At 40.1% G+C, this 26,000-nt stretch overlaps 1 protein-coding gene across 4 annotated transcripts; it reads right to left on the reverse strand.

Annotated features, from left to right (window-relative positions):
• Positions 1-883: 883 nt before the first annotated feature.
• rictor (RPTOR independent companion of MTOR complex 2) lies at positions 884-25,662 on the reverse strand. Of its 4 annotated transcripts, none has more exons than XM_011479387.3 (38): positions 25,596-25,662; positions 25,423-25,470; positions 23,063-23,160; positions 20,424-20,488; positions 20,155-20,286; positions 17,783-17,846; positions 16,994-17,120; positions 15,131-15,300; positions 14,959-15,026; positions 14,604-14,671; positions 14,425-14,507; positions 13,799-13,886; positions 12,598-12,688; positions 12,454-12,520; positions 12,209-12,289; positions 11,972-12,072; positions 10,981-11,146; positions 10,488-10,589; positions 10,371-10,417; positions 10,150-10,285; positions 9,855-10,054; positions 9,551-9,677; positions 9,180-9,344; positions 8,484-8,560; positions 7,761-7,839; positions 7,496-7,605; positions 7,326-7,413; positions 7,137-7,229; positions 6,946-7,052; positions 6,062-6,276; positions 4,800-5,907; positions 4,498-4,578; positions 3,766-4,073; positions 3,469-3,675; positions 3,234-3,386; positions 2,916-3,039; positions 2,634-2,772; positions 884-2,545 (listed from the first exon to the last, which is right to left on the reverse strand). In XM_011479387.3, the coding sequence occupies exons 1-38, from the start codon at positions 25,642-25,644 to the stop codon at positions 2,465-2,467; spliced, it is 5,313 nt and encodes a 1,770-aa protein (XP_011477689.1). In that variant the 5' UTR covers positions 25,645-25,662; the 3' UTR covers positions 884-2,464. The 4 variants fall into 4 exon arrangements, with proteins under 4 accessions (XP_011477689.1, XP_011477688.1, XP_011477692.1 ...); XM_011479386.3 differs by having other exon boundaries at positions 6,047-6,276; XM_011479390.3 differs by lacking the exon at positions 4,498-4,578 and having other exon boundaries at positions 3,766-4,025; positions 6,047-6,276.
• Between the last annotated feature and the right edge of the window lie 338 nt (positions 25,663-26,000).

Below are 26,000 nucleotides of genomic sequence, written 5' to 3' on the forward strand. Positions count from 1 at the left end.
TTGGAAGAGCTTTGAGCACCAAGAAAAAGGGCAGTTAAATCTAATCCATTATTATTATTATTAAAGTGAACACAAAACCTTTCAAGCACATTTAGAACCACAAGAAAACCTTTACACCCTTAAGGTGTCTATGGCTATACAATTAGTTTTAATGAGTACGAGATCCATTCAGTAAGTTGAATCTTTTCTTAATTTTTAGCAAATTTCACCATAACGTCACATTTTTGTGCCCTTTTTTTCAGCAGAATGACTCAAATGTTATGTTCTGGAGTTTTTTCTCAAAAGTTGAATTTCTTTTTTTTTTAAATTCAACAGTGGGATGGGACCTTGAATTTTTTATTCTTTATGTTCATCTATCAGGAATTGTGGTCATACTGGGTTGAATGCTTTCTATTTATTTCTTTGTTATTTTATCGTCCGCCATTTTCATGCCGCTTAATTCCTTCTACACTTTTTCAGCTATTTTAACCATTCAACCATTAAAATGTTCAGCGCTTTCTTTTTTCCAGCTGACTTTTGGTCCTTTCAAGATATTCCAGGATTTTTGCCTCTATTGAAATCCATGGAGAATACTTGGTGCAGAAGGTTCAATACCCAGTGCTTGCATTTTTCGCAAACATATCTTTTTTTGTTATTGTGCTGTTTTATGGTCAACTTTGATCATTTCTTTATTTAATTTTTTTTTTTTTTTTTTACCAATTATTACCCCTTTTGGTTTCATTTTCATTCAACAATATAGCATTCAACCCTGTATTTTTCTTCTGGAAATGCAGCTCCTTCTAGTTTATCAGATACATTTTAGAATTTTCTACTTTAGTCCTATGGAAGGAAAGTTCACAATTTACAGAAGCTGCAATGAGAAAACAGAAAAACATGGAAACTATTCTGGGTATTTCAAATTTTGTTTTATTAACAATGCATCCCTTTGATAGGATTGTATGTTTCTTTAGGTCATCAACACCCCCGAAAACATACTGTACACATTATACAAGGGAAACCACGAATCAGGCAAAAAAAAAAGTCTTAAATTATAATACAGTCTTGAGGAAAAATATAAATATTTTTTTTCTTCTCTGGTTGAGCTCACTATGGTACAGACATATAATAAATAGATCGGATCTGAGGTCACTCAGCTGATCTATGAATCATCTCTCTACGAGTCCTTTTTTTTGTAGCAGCATTAGAGCAAAAACAAGCCAATGGAAACAGAGAACCAAGTTTCCCTGGAAACCCTTTACATTATCTTTCAGTCGTCACACTGCACTACATCGCACCTTCTCCTCCTTTGTCCTCCTTCCCACCCAATCACAAAGTGTCATACTGGATTGGGGAAAAAAGATCCAGGGCTCATCATATTTCTAAAATGTATGGCAGAATGCAATGGCAACCAATTTTTTTGTTTAAAAAGAAAAAAAAAAAGGTTTCACAAGCAAGAAATACATTAAGGTGACTTTACAACTTTGCCATGCTTGTTGAACATGCAGTAGAGGTGAAGCACACGGGTCAGAAGGCATTGTGAAGAGCAGATGCAGGAAATATCTGAGAGGTTTGGTTCTGGATCTGTAATTATTTTACAAATAACTTAAAAAACAGAGCATTCTTGAAAACCTACATTTCTGTGAAGCTCGCTAAAATCTGAATGGCAGAAAAAAAAACATATTAAAGGTCCTAGTAAAACAGTGGTGGATGGAATAAACTAGCATTAGATTACATGCTACTCTCATTATGTACTGAGTAAAAGTGGTAGATATAATGCTTTAGAAAATACAATACTAGAGATGTTTGATTGTCTGAGAGAGGAGAAATAGAAAGGTAATGAGCTGTCTGTGCTGACAAGAGGCTACAGGTTGTAGTTGGGGGTGAGGCGAGAGGCGAAAGCACGTATTTGGTGGGAACGGATCAGAAGTCAGAATGAGGACGCGACCTAGCGCAGTTAGGTTTTTAAAAACAAGATTCTGTGTAGTGTGATGCAAGGTCAGAATAAATCGCAGGTCGACGTGACAACATGCTAATTTTAAAAGCAATACAGAGAAAATGCTTCACCTTAAAGTGATTTCTGAACATAACTTGAGTTGTCTATTGAGCTTGTCCTTTAGCAGAATGTTGGTGTACTTTTGAGTACTCCTCAAGATTGGCAATTCAAGTGAAAACAGTATTGGATAAACTGCTTCTTGCTGTTTTTTTGTTGTTGTTTTGTTTTTTAAAAAGGAGTCTAAACAGTGTTAGGTGTGTTACAGTTGTTTCCAGATACTGGCATTTTTTGTTTCCAGCTCAAATGTGCTGGAGGGAACTTGAGTGATGAGTGCGTCCTCCTTTTCCTTGGCCATGTTACTCTGTTTTAGGCAACAGAAGCACACCAAACAACCTCCTGTGCAAGGAGCTTTAAGTTTTGCAGTCCATCCATGTTTGTAAGGAGATTGGACTGCAGCTGTGCAAGAAACACAAAGGGGCACAAGCAGAAGGATCAAGATTCTGCAGGAGGGTTTAGATCCTCCTCACCAGGTTTTGGTAGTTTTGTCAAGATTGCCTCTGCTTCCTCGTACATCTAAGAGACAGAAAAACAGAATAAAATCAGTGTGCTTTAAATAAAATGTGATTTTATTTCAGAAAAAAAAAGGTGTTCAATCACTTACTGGCATAAATTGCACATCCTGGAAGAGTTCTTGTATGAAACGTCTTGAGGTCAGGCGGAACATACAGTGGGACAAGAGATGTGAGACCTCGGAGTAGAGGCAAATGTCGTCGAAAGCATACGGAAACTTCTCTTTAATTCTGAGGACAGAGGAGACATTCCTTGAAGACCAACGTCAACGATGCAAAACTGCACAAAAATCCATTTAGAAGAGACAACAAGAGCCGAAAAACTTGAGAGGGTTCTTTTCATATTATAGCTGAAAGAGGAGAATAAGTCTCACGTCAGAAGTCCAGTTTCATGGCCTTTGGTTCCAACTGAGGAGCTGAGGTTGATGATGAGGCGAAGCACCTCCTTCCTCAGCAATACTCTAGAGGCAGGGCCGTCCTCTGATATCGCCTTTCCACCTAGAAACAGACAGTTTATGGTTTTGAATTGATTCGACAATTGTGATTGTGTAAAAATGTTTGTTTCAGTGATATTTTAGACCAAGTGTGTATGCTTTTGACCGTATTTCTACATGAACATACTATAAGAGCACACTTTAGCTTCAAACTACAGAAAACTGTGATGAAGGTCCTGTTAGAATTATCACTCTTACCGATGACAATGTCATTGGCTGTGGGAGTGCTGGACATGGAGCCCTGTGACACAGCAGCATCACTGCAGCCAGACACCCCAGAGAACTTCGACTGAGGCATCACCTCCAAGCGATGACCACTCTGACCTCCCCATGATTGGAAGTCCACATAATCTGGTAAAAGAAAAAAGAAAAAAAGCCTTTTTGAATTCTGCACTAAGGTCAAAACCCATTTGTGTCAAGTTTGGCACCTCACCTGTCCGAGGGTGGGTGCTGTTGATCTGTGGCTGTGTGGGGTAACCGAGGACGATGGAACCCACACAATAGAGGCAGTTTTCTTCAGTGTGCTCCTGCAGGCCCGTCTCCTCTGCACCCACCATGTGGTTCTGGGTGTCACCTCGGCACACGATCAACTCGGAGATGCTAAACTGCTGCTTCAGCAGTGGGAGAGCAGGTCGATCCCCTACAGAAATGGTCACAAACACACCCTTAAAATAAAGATCTACAATGTTATCCTCACAAATCTGTCAAATCGGTATGAAGTAACTGTTACCGTCTCCATCTCCAAAAAGGAAGCGCTTCCTCTCCTCTGACGGTGGGCTGACCCTTTGCTGGAAGTAGGCTGCGTCCCGGATGTGGAAAATATCGTTGATGTTCATTGGCAGCGCAAGGCCGATATAATCATCGTTACACCCAAAGGTGACACTGGAGACCATAGAGCGCACTGAAGAGCAGCGCTGCAGAGTGCTTTGGTTGATGGGGCTGAGAAGTTCCTCTTTGTCTAAAGAAGCGAAGCTCAGAGCTTTCAGGAACCTAGGGAGGGCGAGCGGAGAGGTGCGTGAGAGGATCTGGGGCGAGAGGCTGGGATGGAGCAGGAACACAGGGGAGTAAGTTAAAACATGTTTGATCAAAGTCAACTAAACTAAAGTCAAAAACAGAGAAATTTGTTCCATCAAAGTTGAGAAAAAGTGTCAAAACATTTTCTTTATTTTGCAAAAGCCCACAATGGGTTGCCACAGGAAAACTGAACAAGGCTGAGGTTTCTTCACTCACAACTAAAGATCACAGCTAATACTAGTCACAACTATATGCGGAACTTATCCATCTTTTCAGATCTGCAGGTGGGACAGCTGGGATCAACAAAAAATAAAAACTCATTTTCTCAGAGTTGATCATACTACAGGTTAAAGCAACGGCACAGCAGTAGGCATGGAGCTGAAACTACTCTAGAGAAGCAGTCAGCACGAAGACTCTACTGAGGAGGACACTGTGTAGGTCCACCCACCGCGGTACAAGTGTTCTGGACAGCCTGCGGTACGGACTTATGGTGGTGGGTTCTGGACAGGTGCGCCTCCTATCTGATATCCTGATAGAAACAGCAAAACACTTCAATACCAGCTGGGTCCGAAACAGAAACCAGAACTCTATGAAGTCACGCTTAAGCTCCAGTGGGAAGTGAGGCAGAAATCATTAAGAAGAGTTGACCTTTCTCATGATGCTGAAGAACATTAGTCATTTACAAAAAGAAAGGCAAGAGAAAAATATTACAATCAGGGATCTCAGACTGTGTCTGTAGGGATGACTGACCTGCGAGGTGTTAATCTGGAGTCCAGGCTGCCGGTTTTCATGGTGATCGTGTCGGTGAAGAGCACATCCTTAGCAGGTGAGGCCAGCGCCTCACTGTGGGACAAAGACGGGTGTATCCTCTGCTGCTGCAGCCTCTTCAGTGTGGCGTAGCCCAGCGCATCTCTAGGGCTGGTGTACATGAAGCTGCAGTCAGCCAGGCTCTTGATGGTGGTCACCGAGGGAGATTTGAGAGACTGGGCCCGGCGGGGCAGAGTGTGCGAGGAGCCCGGGGGTACCAGGGAGACGTTGGAGGACTTGTATGAGGTGGACATGTGGTTGGTCTGTGGCTGGGGGGACAGGGAGGAGATGGTTTTGACCGTCTTGGCAGAGACGACGGTGTTGAGGCTCACGCAGTCAGAGGAGTCGGGCTCCGGCTCCGGATGCTCGGGGTTTCCAACGGTCTCCCGTGAGGGGCTGGAGCTCATGGAGCTGATGCCGCTTGTTGTGGTGTCCGTGTTAAAGCTCTGGCTGCGGCTTTTGAATTGAGTGCCCCCACCACCCCCTCCTCCCCCGACAACATTGCCGGCACTAGAAGAAGAGCTGCCATCTCCTGCTAAACGCTCTCGGCTGCTCTGCTCCTTTTCTCGGCTGTGGGGCTCCACCGGTCCGTGTCCAACAAGACCACCGAGTCCGAGGCCAGAGCATCCTCCTCTTGCCAGCCTGTTGGCCACAAGATGCTCCTCAGAGTCCCCTTTGGTCCCAACAAAAGACGTCTCCAGACTAACCGTTGGACTCTTTGGCATTGCTCTGCCATTAAACACAGACGAGAAGCCGTCTCCCTGGTTTGGACTGTAGGCTGAAGGTTCTGTCACTGTCCTAGTCCGCCTCATGCTGCCTGTCATGAGCTCCATTGGGGTGCGAGAGCCTGACAGGGTCTTTGGGTCACTGGTGGATCTGGGTTTCTTGCTGGGGAGGGACAGAGAGTTGAGGAATCGGGGGCGAACGAAGCGCGTGGAAGCCAGGATCGTAAAAGGGCTGCGATCCTTGATTGGTTTGGAGTGAAAATACAGACAGGGCTCATCCGACAGGTCCAGAGAATCACACTTGTCATCATCCGGGATGTACATGTCTGAGAGCACGAGAAAGAAGTCAGCTTTAAACCTCAACAAACACCTGAAGAATCCAGCCTGACTGCAACAATTCTCACAATACAGCCATCCATAGGGTTACTCATGAACACAAAACACTAAAGAGTTTGTCCCACGTACTTGGCTGAGACTCACTCTCGCTATTGTGGCGCGAACTGGTGGACTCAGAGTTCAGACTGAGCGTGCTCGGAACAGATGAAAGCTCAGAAATCAGCTGCGTGTCAACCTCGTCTGGAGTGACGGGCCACAGTGTCCTGCGACTGTGTCTGACCGCATCCCAACCGTACTGCTTCAGCACCTCGCAGCCCTGCTTGGTCTTGGAAATCACTCCGAGCACATAAATACAAGTACTGTGGATGGAAGACAAATGTAAGGATGCAGCTGTGGCTCTCTGTCAGCGGCATCTAATCCCAAATTTACACTGGTCCGTCTGGGGTGCATTTCTGTTGCATTGCATCTTCATTGCGTTGCTTTGACTCAAAAGAACAGAACGTTCATATATCAATCGGAAAGTTAACATCGGTTCCACCGGGTCTGCGTCTGACGTCCATGCCTCCGCAATGCAAACTTTATGCAGTACGTTGACGCTTCAATTTCAAAGCAAAAAGTCTGAGAAACGGGAAACAGGTCAGAGTTTCAAAATAGAAACTTCTGTTGTATTTTCACAATAAAAATGTTTTATATTATATATAGATGACGTGCCCCCACGATAACGCACAATACCGCGGCGGACTACACTGTCGTCCATTTTTGTTATGGCCGATGTAATATTGGAAGTACAAAAAGAACATAATTTATGACACAACAAGCAAAGAAAGCGGAATGAACTACTATATACTGTGGTAGCAGAACAAACCAACTCCTCCAGAAGCCGGGGTTGAGGGGGGACAGACCGGAAATTCAACTGAGACAATGACTGACGGTCACGAGACGGACTCCCAAAGACAGCGGAAGGGAGACGCACCGTAGACGGGCCGGTGTAAATCAGGTGTTAGTCTAAAGGAAAGAACAAAGCTTACCCTCGCACTGACAAAACCTCACAGTGCTGCGCCAGCACCAGGATATCAGGAATGACATTCTCCTCCTGCAGGAGATTCAAGCCCCAGTTTGAAGAGCCAATGTTACCCTGTACCACAAAAAGAGAAACCATCAGAAAAAAAAGGACACTTTTACATTTCTAAGAGTAACTTCAATCAGTAGCTTTATTAACCAGAGCCCAGAGAGACGCTTTCAGCTGTTTAATTCCTTCCCAGGTGTCCAGCATCGGGGAGCGGATTGTGTAGCTGAGGTCTGGAACCACATTCTGCACACAACAACAACAAAACCGTCAAATCGGACAACTAACAAAAAAAAAAAAAAAAGAAAAGAAAAATTCAAGCTGAGAAATAAGACGCCCTACCTGGGCCTCTAACAGATGACAGCCCGTCTTATCATGGACAAGCTGACCGTACAAGTGCACAGGCAGATAGACATTTGGTCTTTGTAACCTGCAGATGGATTCAAAGAATCAAAGTAAAAACCAGAGAAGCACTGCATCTGATTAGACTCTAAAGAAATCCATCGTCCCACCTTTGGTTGCTGCGTCTAACATAGTTGTCTCCATCGACAGGTTTGCGGTAAGTTGTCAGTGCTTCATTGAGCTGCTCCTCTATCAAGTCCACATACTTAAGGTTGTACTCCTGCAATCCCATAGAGACTAGTCAAACTCCAACAATTATCGATATCTCTTCTTAACTAAAGTCATTTAAGAATGCCTATTTTGAAGAATTTTTATTTGGTGCATTTACATTTCTTTTTCTTTTGATTTATTCTTTTTTTTTAATTCTCCCAATACCTTCTGCCATTTATCCAGCTGTTTGCTGACATAACCCCTCTCGTTGAGGTAGGAGAAACCTTTGGGAATGGACAGGAACCTGCAAAATAAAATGTAACTTTCATTTTGGCAATGGACAAGAAAAGGCCAGAACAACAAGTAAAAACTGCCAAAACAGGATTTTCCTCAGAGTGGGTCTTCAAGGAACATAGGATATTATTTCACATTTTTGTTGTTCAAAAGTGATGATCTTCTGTCAGCACAATGTGTCATCAGTCGTTTTCCAAACAACTTTCCATAAAACGTGGGCGTAAGAACACATTAATTCCCTTCAGCAAATTAAGAAAAAAAATCAAAACTTGGTTAAGGTTTTAGATTTCACCAGCAAACATGGTTCACCAAAACCAACGGAAATAACTTTTTATGCAACAATTCCTGAAATAGGCTTAGAATATAATTTCAAGACATCTTGAGCAGTTTACTCGAAGAGTGTAACTCACTTACAACAAAGCTATCCTGCCAGTATGTTGAGGTGAACAAAATCACATGATTTTGATTTTGTTAATGCACACACTATTTCCAGGGTGTTGCTGTCGACAGCAACCCCACCTGTTGTTCTCCCCAAAAAGGAAGTCAGAGGCATAAACTTACTTTTAAAAAGTGTTTTATGGACTGAGGAAGGAAGCTGGAGAAAAGCAATTTTTACATGGAAAAGCACGTGGTAAGTCCACCCAGAAAACCCACCTGAGGAGCAGCAAGAGACCTTTGTCTCCCAGGTGGGACACAGCGGGCTTCAGCTGGATCAAAGCATGAAGGTTGGCCTGTGAAACAGCAGACGGTCAAACAAGTCAGCTTGATCCAAAATCTGTTCTTAACATTATTTCTGTGTTGACTAGCAAATGGGAAAAAAAAAAAACTTTATTTGGCTGAAGGAGAAACTGTTAATTGAAATGACACAAACGCCTTCTGTTTTGTGAATCATCTAAGCCAGTGGTCCCCCAAATTTTGGCACCGGGACGCACAGAAAGAAAAAATAATTTCCATTTTATTGTTTTTTTTCCCGAAAAAAACGTTTTATTTTGAAAAGTGACCGGATTTTCTCTGTTACATCCGTCACACTTAATGCACGTCAAAGTCGCGACACCAAACATCACGTGATACACCCCGCCAAAATTAAACCCAAACAACCAAAATGAGCAAAAAACAAACTTCTTTAGAAAGTTGCTTTGACAAGGGGAAACGGTCCAATGAAGGGACAGAAGAGGACCTTGCACCCGCTAAAAAAGGGAAATGTGCCTTTAACAGGCAGCGGTAAACGTGCCTTGCGTTGCACCTCAACCCCCCCCAACGGTCCGCGGTAAACGTGTCTTGCGTTGTACCGGTCCGCGGTGACAGAAAGGTTGGGGACCACTGATCTAAGCCAAGCACAGTTTCAGTCACCTTGTCCTCACACGCCTCGTCCAGTATGTCCAGAGCCTCTATGGAAACCACCTTGCTGTGGTCGTGAAGCTGCGTGACCAGCAGCTCCATGCCCCAGCTGCTGAAGAACTCCACGCCCGCGCGCAGGAGGACACGCAGGTGCTTGGTGGCATACAGCCTGCACGTCTGCTAGGTCAGACAGAAAGAACATCCATTAATTCTGAACATTCAGAAATATCAGATTATCTTATGCCTCTTAACTCTGAAATTCAAAGAAAGTTTTTTTACACTTTAACATAGAGCTATATCTTTATTCATTAATGATTTCTTTTTACAAAATGATCCCCTAGTATTTCATTGAAAGGCTATGCATACATTCGGGGTTGTCTTACGTCAGTAGCTGCAGTGAGGACCTTAGAGAGGATCACTCTGGCCAGACCGTCTCGGCTGTAGTCCAATGTGGTTACAGCGAGCTTTAGCAGAGCATCCTGGTTCTTTATGGAGCACAAATTCAGCAGGCTGCAAATAACAAAAATGCAGACTAATTAATTATGTTGTTGCCAGCATGCTTTACACATGTAGAAAACAAAACTGCTGGTGCCCCCCTTTTAATGAAAGAAAAATGTTTGTTTAATGCCCCAGACTTTCGTCAGACTCCGTTAGCTTTGGAAAGCTCCTAGAAACCAAATCTCTCACCATTGAAACAGGCCACATTTCTCTAGTAGTTTGACTCCCTGTGGGTGAGGAGAGAGAGTCCCAAGGAAGAGGAAGTAGTGCTGGCTTAGTGTGGTGAGTAAGCCGTTGCTCTGCAAACAGCGGTCGGGCTTCAGTCCCGAACAGGAGGACAGCCATGACACCATGTCTCGTACTAGATCCTCCAGGTAACCCTGACCGTCCTGTGACAGCAGGGAGGAAAATAAGAACGATAAAGAGCTGATGAGGAATCAAATGACGAATGATTTATTTACATGTTTGTGCTACTTGATCTAACCTCATCTGAGTCCAAGAGGAACTCCACAAACTGACAGCCAACCACAGTGAGCTGTCGAGCATTTGGGTGGTCCAATGCTAACCCTGCGTACAATTTACTACTGGGTTTATAAAAATACAGCAGCCTTCGAACAAACCTGCAGCAAAAAAAAAAATTATTTCAGATGTCAGAGTAACATTTAACAGAGTTTTTAAGCATTCAAAAGAACTGTGTCGTCATACTTGTGCATCTGTTCATCTTTGTTGTTCCTAAGGTTAACATTTGGCCACTGAAAGAGAAGAAGAACTTTAGAAAAGGGTGGAAAGCCATTAATCTGTTTTGCATGTGAAATGCCTGACTTTAAGGATGGTGGCTATAAGCAGCCAGTTCCACTCCAGGTTCTGCTTGTGGTTGAGAATCTGACTGTCTCTCAGGTTCAGCATCAGTGCTTCTTCTGCGTCCTGAAAATCAGAAGAAAGCCAAACTTGATTTGACAGCAAGCAAAAGGAAAATCAACGAAGCTTAGTATTTGAAAATGGCTGTGATATTGCTTTCTTTTTGTGCAACATAGATCTGGAAACTGAAAGAAAGCATCAATGAAGTGCGTTCTGTATAACTAAACTAAAAAAATAAAAGGAGACACTGATTTTCTTTCTATTTAAACAGAAAAGACGTAATTTTAAAAATGTAATAACTCTCATTCACTGCAGCATGTATATGGAATTGGATGGATGGATGGATGGATGGATGGATGGATGGATGGTGTCCACACTTTGCTTTTTTAGGAAAAGCACAACTTGTACATGCAAAGCCTGATAATATGCGTGGAAAATACTTCTGAAGGAAGCTTACCTTTATCACATAGATGTCTTTTTGGACTCGTGAGTGGGAATCTCTGCGGTTGTGCGTCAACACGGACTTGCGAATGATGTGATCCAGGTAAAGACTGTACGGCTTCAAACCTTTCTTCTTCCACTCGTGAAAGCGCTTCAGATTGTTCACTGCTGCACTCGCACGACTGGAACACAAACAAAAGAAAAGAAAAGAGATGATCTTATGAATTGATAAAAAAATGTGAAAACTGCAGCACTAGTTTAAATAAACACAGCTCAGACACAAAAACTTGCATTGTTTGCTCATGTTAGAAATGAATGTAAAGTAGAAATGATAGAAACTTTAGGGCGATCTGTAGATTTCCTTTAGAGCTCAACTGTCCTGGTCCATCATCAAATTTTCTCTCCCGTTTTTACGACGGTTAACAGTTTAAACGATTCTATGCATTGCCTGCATCCCTTAACGAAAGCAGTTTGTGATTCGACAGTTAAACACGGCACCACATCAGACGACAACCAAACACCACTTATCTGTCCAGATGAACTGTTCAGTGGGAAGTGTCATAAACCTTTAAGGTTCTGTTATGTCCACCTTAGCTTCTCTTAAAGCCTGACAAAAGTCTCTCTGGATGTGAAATTAATTTTTGTCATTTTTAAGGATATAAAAGCTTTCTTTAGACAACCCTTCCAGACAAGACAATCTAATTTCACTGCACTGACCTTGGATTTAGACATATTTCTAGATTACTTTTCTAAATTATTTGATGGATGAATTTTTAAACAAACTTTACATGTTACAGTACTACTTTAAAAATATTTATATACATTTATTAACACAAACATTTTTAGTAGTCCATTTAATTTGGATGTAACCCATCAGCACTGATTATAAGTAGATCGGGCAACACTTGAATGTTTTGTGTGTAAATATTTTCGGACATAGTTGTGTTTGTAGTGATGACAGTTTTCTCATGAGGAGGAACAGAAGCCTTGGGACAGACTGGACTCACAGTCGTTTCTCTTGGGGGATGTCAAACGAGGCCGCCATGTTGATGAGAGTTGGGAGGCAGTGAAGGTGGTGACTGTGGGAGTGAGGGAGAATGGTGTTTGCCTAAACCACACAGAAGCAGAGACAAGGAAATCAGAGACGCACTGTCAGAAGAAATGACACCAATGCTCTTTAGTAGGACAAATGATTTCAATCCAGCTTTCTAAAATGTTTAAGATTTTGTTTAGTTTTTTATTACCATATGTAGAAGATCTCCAAGGAGGATGGTGGCTCTGATAGAAAGCTGGTCATCACTGCTGGTCACCACTTCCACCAAGCCCTACACCAGCAAAATGTTCCAAAACAGAAGCGTCATCACCGTAAGCACTCACAGCCAAAGTTTAATGCAATACTGCACTGTCATACAACAATTTACAATTTAGCTCGATGCATCCGAAAAAATAAAGACGGAGCTCATAAGTAAATAAAAACAATGTGGCTCACCTCCAACAGCCCGCTGCTGATGAAGGCTGAAAGAACAAACGCCAGGTAGTTGTCCATCAGATCAGGCCTAATAAAAGAAAAAATGAATATCATGTAAGCATTCAAAGTGAAACAGTTGCTATGTTATTGGCTATTATGAGTCACCTTGAGCGGGCCCGATGAAGAAGGACGACTTTAGCTTCAGCAGCAACAAACCCATCAGACAGTCTCCAGGTGTCCTGGAACCTGGCAGGGTCTGTAGAGCAAAAACAACAAAATGATTTGAACTTAGGACGGCGTGGACATGACCTAACCCAGGCTCTAAGAGGGGCTCACACTTTTGGTGTATAAAAACTGTGGAAGTATGGCTTCTTTCACCATCATAAAAACATGTCCACACTGCATCTGGGTGTCCAGGCACTCAAAGTCTGATCTCTAATTTAATAGGTTTCTTTTGTTTTGTTTTACTTAATTTCAACCACATTTTTGCATTTTTACATTCGTGTACATTTTTATACAGGAGCTCCATTAATAGGTCAATTGAAATGTGGGGGGGGGGGGGGGGGGGCACATAATTTTACTGAAAGTTTAGCTTAAAATGAATCACAAAAATCACAAATTAATCTGTTTTATAAGTAACAAGAGGGTCGCAACTTGAAAAATCTTAGAACCCCATGTAGGATTGGTTAGAGGTAGATTAAATCAAGTTATTGGTGACGTAACAAAAGAAAAGGCTTAAAAATCTAGCCAAAAAAACATTTTTTTAAGTATTCCCTAAGGAAAAATGAAATAAGTTAATGCTACTGTGGTCTAAATTTCAGCTGCCTGAAAAAGGTTTTGCAAGTGGAACTATTATGTGCCTACCCATCAATCCAGTATTCCCTGATTTATCACAGGACTTCTAAAATTCTAAAAATATCCCACCATAGGTTAAACCTGCAAAGTAGAATTATATATGTTTTAAGGCTATAAATTCCCTCTCTATTAATGCTATACACTTTCCTTAGACAGAAATAAACACTTTCCCACTTTTGTCTTGTTTAAGCTCTCAAAGATCAAAGCTTCGCAGAAGAATGAGTCAATTTCTATTGAATGAAAACAAAGATCTGACGGCGATCCAAGATTTATGTGGATAGATATACGTATCTGTACAGGAGACACAACATGGAGGAGATTGAATAAAAAGGATAACAGCCAATCAGGATGCAGAACACAGTGCAATGTTAAAACAAATTATGTAAAATTGCACTGAAAAGAAATCTATGAAACAGCGAGACCGTGAAAGGTGAACCGCGACATAGCGAGGGAGCACTGTCATCACATTTTTCAACACATTTGTTGAGGGTACATGAGATGTTGTCCTCACCAACACTTTGGAGAGCTTCAGCAAAATCTTGGGTTGCAATGGGAATGGGGAGCCTGAATATTTCATAAAACACCTCCAACAGGCCTTTCTGTTGGATGAAAAACATCTGCATTAGAAGACATGCAATCCAGACCAAGACATCACAAAACAACAAAGAAAAAGGATTTCCGTACTTTCAACTGTTTATTACAGTGGATTCCAGGAGATATAACTTCTTATAAAAAAGATGAATGATTTCATAGGTAAATGTTATATTTAATATAATCTATAGATATGATGAATCTTTTAATGCACAAATATTTCTCACTTTGAACTTTGGTCCATAAACTTCTAATGATATGAATAAAAGTAAAAATCTATATGAATATTGTGAATTGTGTTTGTTTTGCAGTTTAAATTATTGATAAAATTATTGTTAGAACAGCTAAAAATCTTTCTTACAGTCTTCAATTCAATTCTAACTTAGTTTCGATTTACTTTGAGCTTAGTTTGCAAATCACTTCAGATAAAAACGTTTCCTAAATGATTCCAAAATGTATTTTTAAAAAAAGCATTTTTTTAAAAATGCTTTTAAACCAGTGTTCTATAAGTTCATATTTTAGAATACGTAGAAAAAAATAATTTACCCGAACTTCCATATTTGGTATGCAAAGTAATCCAATCAAAGACTGAATCCCAGAGTTTTCATCTTTGCAGAGGTTAATAATCCCTGTGAAAAAACAAAGACAAAAAGGAAGACCTTTAGCCTCAGATGCCCACAGCTTTTACTAAAATAATGAGATCTTCATTAGCTAAATGATCTTACCAGACCAGGAACGGAAGGCAGCAACTATTGCCATTCTGCTCGATAAGAAACGGGCCTCCCTATCCTCCCTGAAAAAAATGAAATAAAAAAAGTTATGACCAGCACAACATTTTTAAGACAAGAAGTGTTGTAATTTAAATGAATTTTCTCTATGAAAAAGCTTCATAAAAGCCTAATAATAAGAAAATGTGACACAAAGCAGCATGATGGGTTTCCAGCACTGACAACAAATAAAGATTTTACAAATACTAGACTCTTCCAACACAGAATGCATCAGTCAACACAGCAAAATGTCCGTTACTTGATCGTTTTGTTTCCTCTCTAACACTGATAGTCTCTGGAGTCCCACACTCACTTGATTTGCCCTTCAGCTGTGTCTGCATTGTGCCGATAGTGAAAGTCGGTGAAAGGTGCAAGGATTTGCTGCAAGACGGGACAGAGAACCAAACGTGAATGCAAACCAAACAGACTTCACAATTCTCACAACTTGGACGAGAAGAAACTTGGGTCTGCGAATTCCGGCGTACCTCAAGCTCAACGTCCGTGCGGACATACTGCCGGGTACACGGGTGGTTGAGCAGATGGAGGATGGTGGTGATCAGTGCTTCATTGATGCGACTAAGCTGACAGTCGATCACACTTTTTAAAATCGTGCTGAGACCTCCACGTTTGGCGACCACCTCCGGGTTCTTCAAGGCTACGAAGACACAAATGACAACATTATGCCGACATCTTGAAGAAAGATTCCTCTCATGTTTGATGAGCCTGCCACAAACATTGAAATAACAGCAGTGATTTATTTCATGGTGCTACTTTAAGACTGCATGCAAGAGCATTACCAGCTGAAGAAACCGCAAAACCTGTGTTCCCCTTTCTAAAGCTCACCGTTTCACTTGCTGTAAGACAAGTAATCGTTGAGCTTTAAACGGAACATTTTCTAAGTACAGCTTATGCAACCTTTTCTTGAAAAAGCGGGGGACAGTGATGCAAATGTGTCCATTTGTGATAAGGCCTCACAGAAATACAAGAATGTTAAAAAAAAACATTTTCAAAGAAAAGCACTGACCACTCCTTCACACACAAGGAGCACTTTAACAGATGCCTAAAATTAAGTTAGAGATAAACAATGAGCGATGCTTTCTAAAAAAAAATCTTTGAAAGCTGTTGTTACAATGGGGATATCAAAGGCTGATTAAAAACATATGCATAAAAGCTAACTAAGCTAGCTTTTTAACGGCTCTTGATCTGAAGAAGAAATTAAAAATCCATAAATTTAGTCGCATTTTTTATAAATTATTAGGATCAGGCTGCCCCCTTTATGTCACTTTTACATGTCATGCATCTAAATCCACTTTCTAAACACTGTTTACCATGAAAGGAAATCTGCACATTCAAAATGGCATTGGTTCCCACATTACTGTGGTCTGTCTTTAAGACTGTTCGTTCTGGTCTGTACAGACTACCTAAGTGTTTTTGTCATTACCATGACACCAATATTTATAAAGAGAGAATAGAATGTAATGCCGACATGCACTTTATGGCTCTTTGTGTTGATATGATGCAGACATGAGCTGTCGTTATCCAAGTGTGTACATGTGTTGTTTTTGCTAACATGAAACATTATGCGGAGCTTTCTCATTTGAAGAGGGGTCATGGTGAAGGAGATGTGTATATATATATATATATATATATATATATATATATATATATATATATATATATATATATATATATATATATATATATATATATATATATATATATATATATATATATATATATATATATATATCTTGCGGGGGTTACGTTCTAAAATTAACCAGCCATAGGTGAAATTTGTGAAGTAGGATTATAGACGTTTTTAGGCTGTAAAACCCCTCACAACACACTTTATACACTTTTGTTAAACAGACAGGAACAATTTCAGTTTTCTCTCTTGTTTAAACTCTCGATGTTGAAACCTTCGTAGAAAAATAAGTCCAGTTTTTTAGAACGAAAACACAGATATGATTGTATTTGAAAATGTATGGAAATGTGGCAAACCGAACGCATTCTGCAGAGGAGACATGGCCTAAAGATTGTTTGACAAGGTTTAAACCAGATCAAGGTGCAGAACACAATGTGCTGTTAAAAAAACAAGAGAAATGTGCAAAATTGCACAGAAAAAAAGAAAATTTCAGTTGTTTTCAAATAACGTAGGAAATACAGTTTAGAGGATTTGTTTGTCGTACTTCACTTTTGAAAATTGGTCTCAGATTTGCATTTTTGTCACTCATTTCAATTATTATTATTTTTTTAAAATTTCTTTTTTAATATTGCTTCCACAGGAAAACTGTTTTTGGAGCTGATCATTCATGTTTTGTTTCTCCAGCTCAAAACCAGACACTTACCCAGCTCGCACACAATGGCGATAGCAGCACGGACCATTCTGTCTCTCTCCTGTAGTCCATCTGTGCCAATGGCTATTAGAGAGTTTGTGATGGAAGTGGGGAACAGCATCGCATTGACGCTGATAATCTACAGAGGTGGGGAGAAAAGAAAAACATCATGGAGGTCTCCACAAACAACATGTGTCTTCTTCTCATTTAGATAAAACAATGGTATTAAAAATCTAACTACTAATTAAAATAATTGGTGAATGCATACTGAATGTTAAGGGGAAAAACACTTTACATTTCTGAAATCTTTGGTATTTCTCAGACAGTTCTGTCAAGTGATGTCATAAATAATTGTTGATATTCGACATTAATTGTCAAATTATTATTTTTAATTAGACACAAACTGAAGATTTTTTCAATATTATATTGTTTATATGAAATAACTGTTAGAGGGTTAAACTGTATGGAACAGAGACAGAACAACATTCTTTTATTTTGAAAAGTAGCTTTGTTTTGTAAAAACCGCAGGTTAAAACATGAGTCCAAGGATTAAGTTACATGCTATGAATTCTTCCTGAAAAAGATCACATCCTGTCTGTGCATGTGTGCATGTTTCCCTTTTTGTGTGAGTGAGGATCGTTTACAGTAAACTAACCAACGGAACTATAAATAACCTCACATGCAGATTTCTACAGACAGTCCAAGGCTAATGCTGCTGAACCAGTGACTCTTTTTTTAGGTAATAAACCAAGAGAAAGGCAAATTCCAGCAGCAACAAAAAAAGCAAATGAAAACAGTTACCTTGCGAACCAGACGCAGAGCCTGAGTTCTCTCCCCCTCATTGCTCTGTTGGATATCAATGCATCTGAAACAGACAAACATTAGTCCAAAAAGCAGTCCTGTTTACCATCCTGTATTTTGAAATGTCTGCCGAAGAGAGCACATAACTAAAAAAATATACATACAGTGGGGCAAAAAAGTTTTTAATCAGCCACCAATTGTGCAAGTTCTCCCACTTAAAAAGACGAGAGAGGCCTGTAAATTTCATCATATGTACACCTAAACTATGAGAGACAGAAAATCCAGAAAAATCACAGTGTCTGATTTTTTAAGGATTTATTTGCAAATTATGATGAAAAATAACTCTTTGGTCACCTACAAATAGGGAAGACCCGTTTGACACGGACGCTCCGGCGCCTGTTTCACCTTCATGAAACAGAGTGGTTCGACACAATTTATCGGGGCGTGTGTCAACTAGCGCAGATCACGTGGTTGATGACGTATGAAGCGCCAAATGCATCGTTTGGTCGAACCACGGTTCAGATGTCACTTGTGTTTGAACAGTTGGGCGCGCGATTTTCTATAAATACAAATGAATCCCGAACGTTTCCCGACAAGTTCTATTATTTCCCCTGTATTGGAATCAGCGTGAGTTCATTGCACTTTGCCATGGTAGTAAAAAAAAACAACGAAAAAACGTACTGTGGCTCAGGATCGTTTTAACTCTGTTTCTCCTAATAAGGCAATACACTATGAACGTTATTTATACAGAAAATTCTTCTAGGAATATATGATGGCAGGGAGTCACTATAGTAGTAGATATAGCTCAGTGGAATAGTCTCTGCATCCAGAGATCCTGGGTTCAAGACCAATGTCTCACAATTATTTTTTTTTTGCTTTGCGTTTATTTTTTCATGTGATGTGTGTTTTGCTGTGTCAAGCACTTCTCACAGGAAAACGTAACTCGTGATGTTTTACATTGTTTTTTTTTATCATCATCATCATCATTTTTTTTATATCATTACGTTTTTGTATCATCATTTCCACATTGAAGTGTTACAAGGAGCTTAGTTGAAGCATATGATATACGTCCAGTCCAACACCAGAGGCCCCTGTTCTGAGTGGTTTCAAAGCCCTGATTGGTTGGTTCATCTTTCCGGCACAATTACATGAACCCCTAGGAAAGCTTCATGGGGCTTGTATTCCCATCGCTACCTACAAACAAACAAGATCACTGTCTGTTCAGACATGTAACTCCTTCTGTGAGAAGATCCTCTGTCCTCCACTCATTACCTGTATTAATGGCACCTTTTGGAACTTGTTATCTATACAAAAGACACCTGTCCACAACCTCAAACAGTCACACTCCCAACTCCACTATGGCCAAGACCAAGGAGCTGTCTAAGGACACCAGAAACAAAATTGTTGACCTGAACCAGGCTAAAAAGACTGAATATGCAATTGGTAAGCAGCTTGGTGTGAAAAAAACTACTGTGGGCTAAATTATTGGGAAATGGAAGACACACAAGACCAATGATTATCTCCCTCCATCTGAGGCTCCCTGCAAGATCTCACCCCGTGGGTCCATAATGATCACAAGGACGGTGGGCAAAAATCCCAGAACCACAAGGGGACCTAGTGAATGACCTGCAGAGAGCTGGGACCAAAGTAACAAAGGCTACCATCAGTAATGCTGCCAGGGACTCAAATCCTACAGTGCCCCCTGTAAAGCATGTGGGTGGAAACATCATGGTTTGGAGCTGTTTTTTTCAGCAGAGAGACCAGGATGATTGATCCGTGCAAAAGAATGGGGCCATGTATCGTCAGATTTTGAGAGAAAACCTCATTCCATCCGCAAAGACAGTGAAGATGAAACGTGGCTGGGTCTTTAAGCATGACAACAATCTCAAACACACTACCCGGCTAACGAAGGAGTGGCTTCGTAAGATCCATTCCAAGGTCATGGAGTGGCCTAGCCAGTCTCCAGATCTAAACCACATAGGAAATATTTGGAGGGAATTGAAAGTCTGTGTTGCTCAGCAACAGCCCTTAAACATCACAGTTTGTGAAAACCTTGTGCAGACTTACAGAAAACGTTTGACTGCTGTCATGGCCAACAAAGGGTACACAACACAGTACTGAGTTGACCATTTTTATTGATCAAATAGTTATTTTCCACCATAATTTACAAATAAATTATTTAAAGATCCGACAATGGGATTTCCTTCTATGTCTCTCATAGTTTAAGTGTACCTATGAAGAAAATTGCAGGCCTCTCTCGTCTTTTTAAGTGCGAGAACTTGAACACTTGGTGGATGATTAAATACTTTTTTGCCTCGCTGTATCAAATGATTCAGAACATCTATTCTCCCAAGAATGAGAACACTTCTTACCTGGATATCAAATAATCCACCTGTAGTCTGAGGACCTTTTGAAGCACACATGTGTCTCTAATGAGGTAACGAAGTGCTCGCAAACCCGCAGCACGCACTTCCTTTGCTTCATTCAGCAAAGCCAGTCGCAGACTAGACATTGAAAGGAAATACAAGAAATTACTTAAACATAAGAAAAAAAAGACACCTAGCATTACAGAATAAGGTAAAGTTCTGCTTCTTTAAGAAAGAAGAGTTTCAATTTGCCATTTTTAGGTGATCATACTAACCAAATGATGATTTCTTCGTATGTAAACCCAAATTGCTCCTCATGGTGACCAACACTGCACAGGAGCTACAAATGAAGAGTTTACAAAAACAACAACAAAGGTTATTTTGTTCATTCTTAAATGGACAACACAAACATGAGTTTTCAAGCACTTTCATCTTATTTTTCAACACAAAAAATAAAATAAAAAGAGTAGTGACTTTAAAACCAGTTTTGCATGTGGCTCCAAAAGTAAACAGTGGTTTTCATTGAATTTCTCTGACATGCTGTCCTGTTTGGGGCAGGTGATGCCGCTTAGCTGGAGGCAGATGTGGGTCTGTAATACTGAAAGCAAAACCAGCAGCAGAGGCAGGGTAGATATCATCAAACCACAATTGTTGTGTATGAATACAATGTATTAATGTTGCAAAGGGAAGTCTGCAATTATTTATTTAAGTTCTGTTAAAACCCTCGCATCATAGCTCAGCTCCAGTTGAACAAGCATCTTTACGCTACAAGATGCACCATTAAAAAAATGAAATCCATAGAATAATTTACCTTTTGAAATTGAAATGGTTTCTTCAAGCAATCAACTTGAAAAAACAAAAAATATACATAGATAATATCAAACCCATTTAAGATATCTAGTCACAAATTAAACATAAAGCTACTGCCTTTCTGTTAGGCTTCATAGGATTCCTGAATATTTTTAAATAAGATACAGTGTCAATCACAAATGTAGTGTAAACATATTTTCAAGAACAAACAAAACTGGTTTTGAAAAGGAAATGTACCCAATAAAACAATAACAATAAGTCCATTTAACTGACTCACAGATTTATGAATCTCAATCAAATCATTTGAGGAATCTGGATGTGATGGCCAGCTTTATCCTTTATTAGTGTCTACTGAACAGGTCCTCTATCCTTCATCAGAAGCCCACACAGACAGTGGGAGTGAGCAGACAGCCCGTCGCTAATAACAGTCTGTAACACAGCATGTGTGAAGTAATTGGATCTTTGAGCAGAGGATGCTGCCATTTCAGTGCTAATCCGTCTCTCCCTTCCTTCAGATACTTCGAGGAGACTCACACAATAGAACTGCTACTCCATCACAGCTGAGTGTGTCACAGGAAAATACACAGATAGTTGCTTTAAATCAACTCTCAAATATAAGCACATAGCTGAGGAGGAGGAGGAGGAGGACGAGGGTGGTGTGTGATAGCTTAGAGGGCCAGTGGTGTTGTTTCAAAACAGTTTGAATACTAGAGCCCAAGCGGGTGGAAGGAGAAGAGATGGAAGCATGTGACCACCTCCATGGGGGATTAAGTCACCCTTGCTATCCTGGAACCCTTATAAGGCATCAAAGCGACGGACGGTGCTCTAATAAATGTGTACATATACACACACAGGGAACTTGCTGTTAACCCCTGTTCAGATTTGAACAAGAATTCAGATTATTGAACACAGAACATTTCACTTTTGGATTTACCTCTTGGGACCCAAGTCTCGCTTTAAATATAAACGAGTACGACAAAAGATATAGTGCTATTAGAACTAATCACATTTCCATTGATTTTTGCATCACTAATAATAGAAATAGTTTTTAAATTGCCTGTATCATAAAAAACTAACTTTTTGAGCTTTTAAGCATATTAAAAAATTAATTCATCCCGAAAAAAACCCTCAAAGCGGTATTTGGTTCCATTCAAGCATTTCTAATCATTCCTGCAAAAACCTGTGCTCTGAGCACCACCCTCTCCCAGTCCCCGAAAACCAGGGGATTCTCACATTGCGATGTCAAAAAGTGAGAACATCCTCTTCCAGGAAGTCTGCGCAGCCAGCAACCCCCCCACGCTAACACACACACACACTTTCTCCACGTAGCTAGCGGTCATCGGCAAAGCATTTTTTTAAGACTCCACAATATGCACAACCATCTCTACAAAAGTTTGGATGATGTTTGTTTTTTGGGCGAAACGCAGATACGCCGCCGAGGCCAGCTATAGGTTGACGTCCTGAAATGGGCGACGCCCACAAGGAGCGAAAGGCAGTGCTTCAGAGATCAAGTCTTCTTACCTCCGGGCAGGAAATTAGCTGCAAAAATCGTTTTTTAGTGTGTCAAAGGTGATATATACTTTTTTTGCGGGGATAGATGGAGGTGAAACTCAACTGCTTGTTAAAACATTGTGCTATTAAAGGTTGGTCTGAGCCTTTCTAAAGTCTCTTCAGAGGTGCTCTGAAATCCCTGATCTTGTTCCAATTTAGATGGACCTAAAACTGTCTCCATCTCTTTAACAATTTTGCCACCGGAGTCAGATAAGTTTAGGAGAATCTTCACTTTTGCAACAAATATTAAACATAATCCAAACATACTGAGGAATAGGAAAACAAATTGAGAAACAAGTTAGGGTTTACAGTAAAAAAATATATATATTATTTTAGTTTTATAGCCAGCAGGTTATTCTAGTTGAATAGAAGCTTATGATGCATTTCTATCCCCAGAGCTTTTTTTTTTTTTTAATCTAAACTGTGGTATAAACCTCAGCAGGTCAGCAGCTACATTTCAGAGGAAGAGTAGTTGATCAGTCATTCAATATATCTACAGTCATCTTCCTTAAAAAGCTGCATGTGGAGCAAAAAAATGCTGCAGCATTCTTACCTTTATGAAGTTGTTCAGGTGGCCCAGTTTTCGCATGTTGCTAACTCCGTGTGGTTTAGCCACATTTTGAAGAATTTCCCGGAAGTTTTCTGATGGTTCTAGAGGGAAACAAAAAGACCATTTCAGTGGACAAAATAGCTCTGTGGTTACAGGAGAAAAGGAAAGGGCTATCAATTAGTTTACTAGTTTTACGTTTATGCAGTCAAAACTAGACCTTTATAGCAAAAAGCAAAGTCGAGCAAGTTAGACTTTGCTTTCCAACAATTCATCTAATGTTAATTATTTGATAAAATATTAAAACACTTGCGAGGTTATTTCATATGTAGACATCTAATATCTGTAGAAACTAATGTCAGATATACCAATCAATGAAGAAATCCATTTCACAAACACGTAAATAGACCATCCTAATCCCAGATTATGTTTTAAATTGTCTTATATTATCTCTCCATAAAAAAAACTGATATTTTAACAAGATTTAGAACTTCAAATACAAAGGGGGAAAAATCCGTACAGCTACAAAACAAAACAATAGAATACCACGAAAATGGTTTAACTGAGGTTGACATTTAAGAAGATTTCCTATATGATGCTAAGATAAAAGTATCAAAAGCAAAAAGGCAAACAAGCACTGGTGTATAAATATACCTTAAACTTTAGCTTCTTATCCGTGAAGCAAAAATCGATCAATCGTTTAAGAAACAGTGGTGTTATTGCATTATAAACGTTCCTGGGGGGTAATCCAGGAAGCATGTTTAAACTACCCTGACTTTAACCCTGAACTCTGGCTGAAATCTCAAATTTACATATTTTTCTAACTAAATGTCATATTACTCCAATTCAATTAAATGTCTTTCCATCTTAATTTATTGTATTTCTTGAACTCTCATATGTCTACATTTGAGCCTGTAGATATTCTCATTTTTATAACATTAAAATGAATGAAACAATATAGATTCACAACACAAAACTTAAAGTCATTTATCCTTTCTCTGACTTTGACATTACAACACTGAGCAGTAGGGGTGCTAAATAACCTCATCATTCTCTCCCTCCCTCTCACTCATGGTGCAGAAAGAATTAAACACAACAGGACAAATAACTCGGAAATACACAGTAAAACAGATAAACAACTAAACACATTTGGTCAAAAACCCACACTTAAACCCAAATCCGTCCAGACAGGCAAAGGGAATGGTATCCCACAATTCCTTGCAGCGCCGATCTAACAGCAGCACCAAAGTTACACCTACTTAATTGAATTAATTTGAATTAAAGTAAAATAACTGTCTGATAACTTAGTGTTCTTTTTAAGCTCATGTAACAAAAAGAATGTATCTTAACTGAAGCAAATAATTAAGTTAGATTAATGTAAAAAAGTTCATCTTTCCAACATCCATACGTGGTCTTATCACCCTCTCATGGTGGAAAAAGTATTATCTGAGCTTCTTCATCCACTAAATCATCTTCAAATGGACACTGCATGCTCCTTCACCTCTCTGAAACCAACTAACCTTCAACTAAACCTGCTCCAGACCAGGTTATGTTCAGAGCATGAGTTGCTATAGCAACTTCACATACCCTGAAACATACCACTGTTTTTGGAACCAAAAGCTGAGGCTATCCGCTTCCTTAGCCTCAAACTTATCGTGGTAAATAGCATAACCTACTTTCTGGAATACCCCCCATCAATGGTTGAGTTTGTTCCAGTAAGATACGTTTTATATAAAAACCTAAGCTGACAAAAAACACAAACTATGTTCGTAATCGTTTTCCTAATTTAGGACCGAAATGTTTCCATCAGAACTCGTTGATCGTGCTTTTATCGTGAGTCAAGTGTGCCTAGCAGCCGCAAAAGGTTCCAAACAAAGAAAACAGCCGCTGGTTGGTGTAAACAAACAAGCAGACAGTGCTGTTGCTAGATGAGCAAATTTAACTCGGCTGAGCTGTGAATAAAAAAAAAAAAGCCCGTATGTGCATTGCTCAGCAAACCGGCTTAAGCTCAGGGTTTCTGACAGCCAGCGGAGCCTCGTGTATTAATGCAACTCTAATGGCTGTCTCGCTAAATAGCAGGCTCTGCAGCCCACTCACGCCTACCAAAACAACAGCGCATCGTCATGACTGGTTAGCTGTGGCAGCCAGCTAACGCTAAATCAGCTAGCTAGTTAGCTCCCTCTCGCCTGTTTATAGCCACAAAGGAAGATTTTTGAACAAAACAACAACAAATAAAACGTTTAATTAAAAATGCATCCACGTGGCAATCTCGTGGTTCATTTAGAGGTTCGTATATTTTGTGCATAAAGTCAACCATAATCCATTTTGAGCAATAATAGCTTTTAGAATGATGAGCCTCTGCTTACCTCTACTCAGATCCAGCGGTACGTTCTCCTCCCCGCTGTCATTCCGCCCTGACAAAAACAAACGCAACGGAAACGCTGAAGGACAAATTCAATGCTATGTTTTGTGGGAGACGTGCTCTTATTGCAATACGCTGCCATTCCAACAAATTATGAGCTGAGTTTTTCACGCTTACCTCGCATCCGAAGACTCCGGATAGGACGGCCGCGGAAGCTGGCCGCCATGTTTCCAGGAACATACACAACACCGGAAACTTCGCGGAATGTCGCGAGAACACGGACATCAAACGCAAATCGCTGCGGTGCAAATCACAGATCTGGGATCAGGCGAATCCCAGTTAATCCCTTAACCTCCAACGGCAATGAAAAAATAATCTGACCTGGCGACTGAACGACAGAAATAAACAGTTTAGTTAGCAGCAGTATTCGAGTTTTAATTGCAAATGTAATATTTATTTATTAATATTTTTCAGCATGACCAATTTGCTAAATTTGTTTTTATAAAAACAAATCTTAGTTTTTTTGTTTGAGTTTGTGTCATGGTTCATGTTTTCATGTATGATTGGGATTTAGTGACAGGA

The sequence above is a fragment of the Oryzias latipes genome, chromosome 9 (assembly GCF_002234675.1).
Source record: "Oryzias latipes chromosome 9, ASM223467v1".
NCBI lineage: Eukaryota > Metazoa > Chordata > Actinopteri > Beloniformes > Adrianichthyidae > Oryzias > Oryzias latipes.

Excerpts from the sequence above, each read along its gene's own strand:
- rictor (XM_011479386.3), bottom strand. The coding sequence starts at position 25,644 with ATGGCGGCCAGCTTCCGCGGCCGTCCTATCCGGAGTCTTCGGATGCGA. Across the intron at positions 17,121-17,782 it reads CTCTGCGTCTGGTTCGCAAG|ATTATCAGCGTCAATGCGAT; the intron begins GTAACTGTTTTC and ends CCACCTCTGTAG. Across the intron at positions 3,040-3,233 it reads AGCCAATGACATTGTCATCG|GTGGAAAGGCGATATCAGAG; the intron begins GTAAGAGTGATA and ends GTCTGTTTCTAG.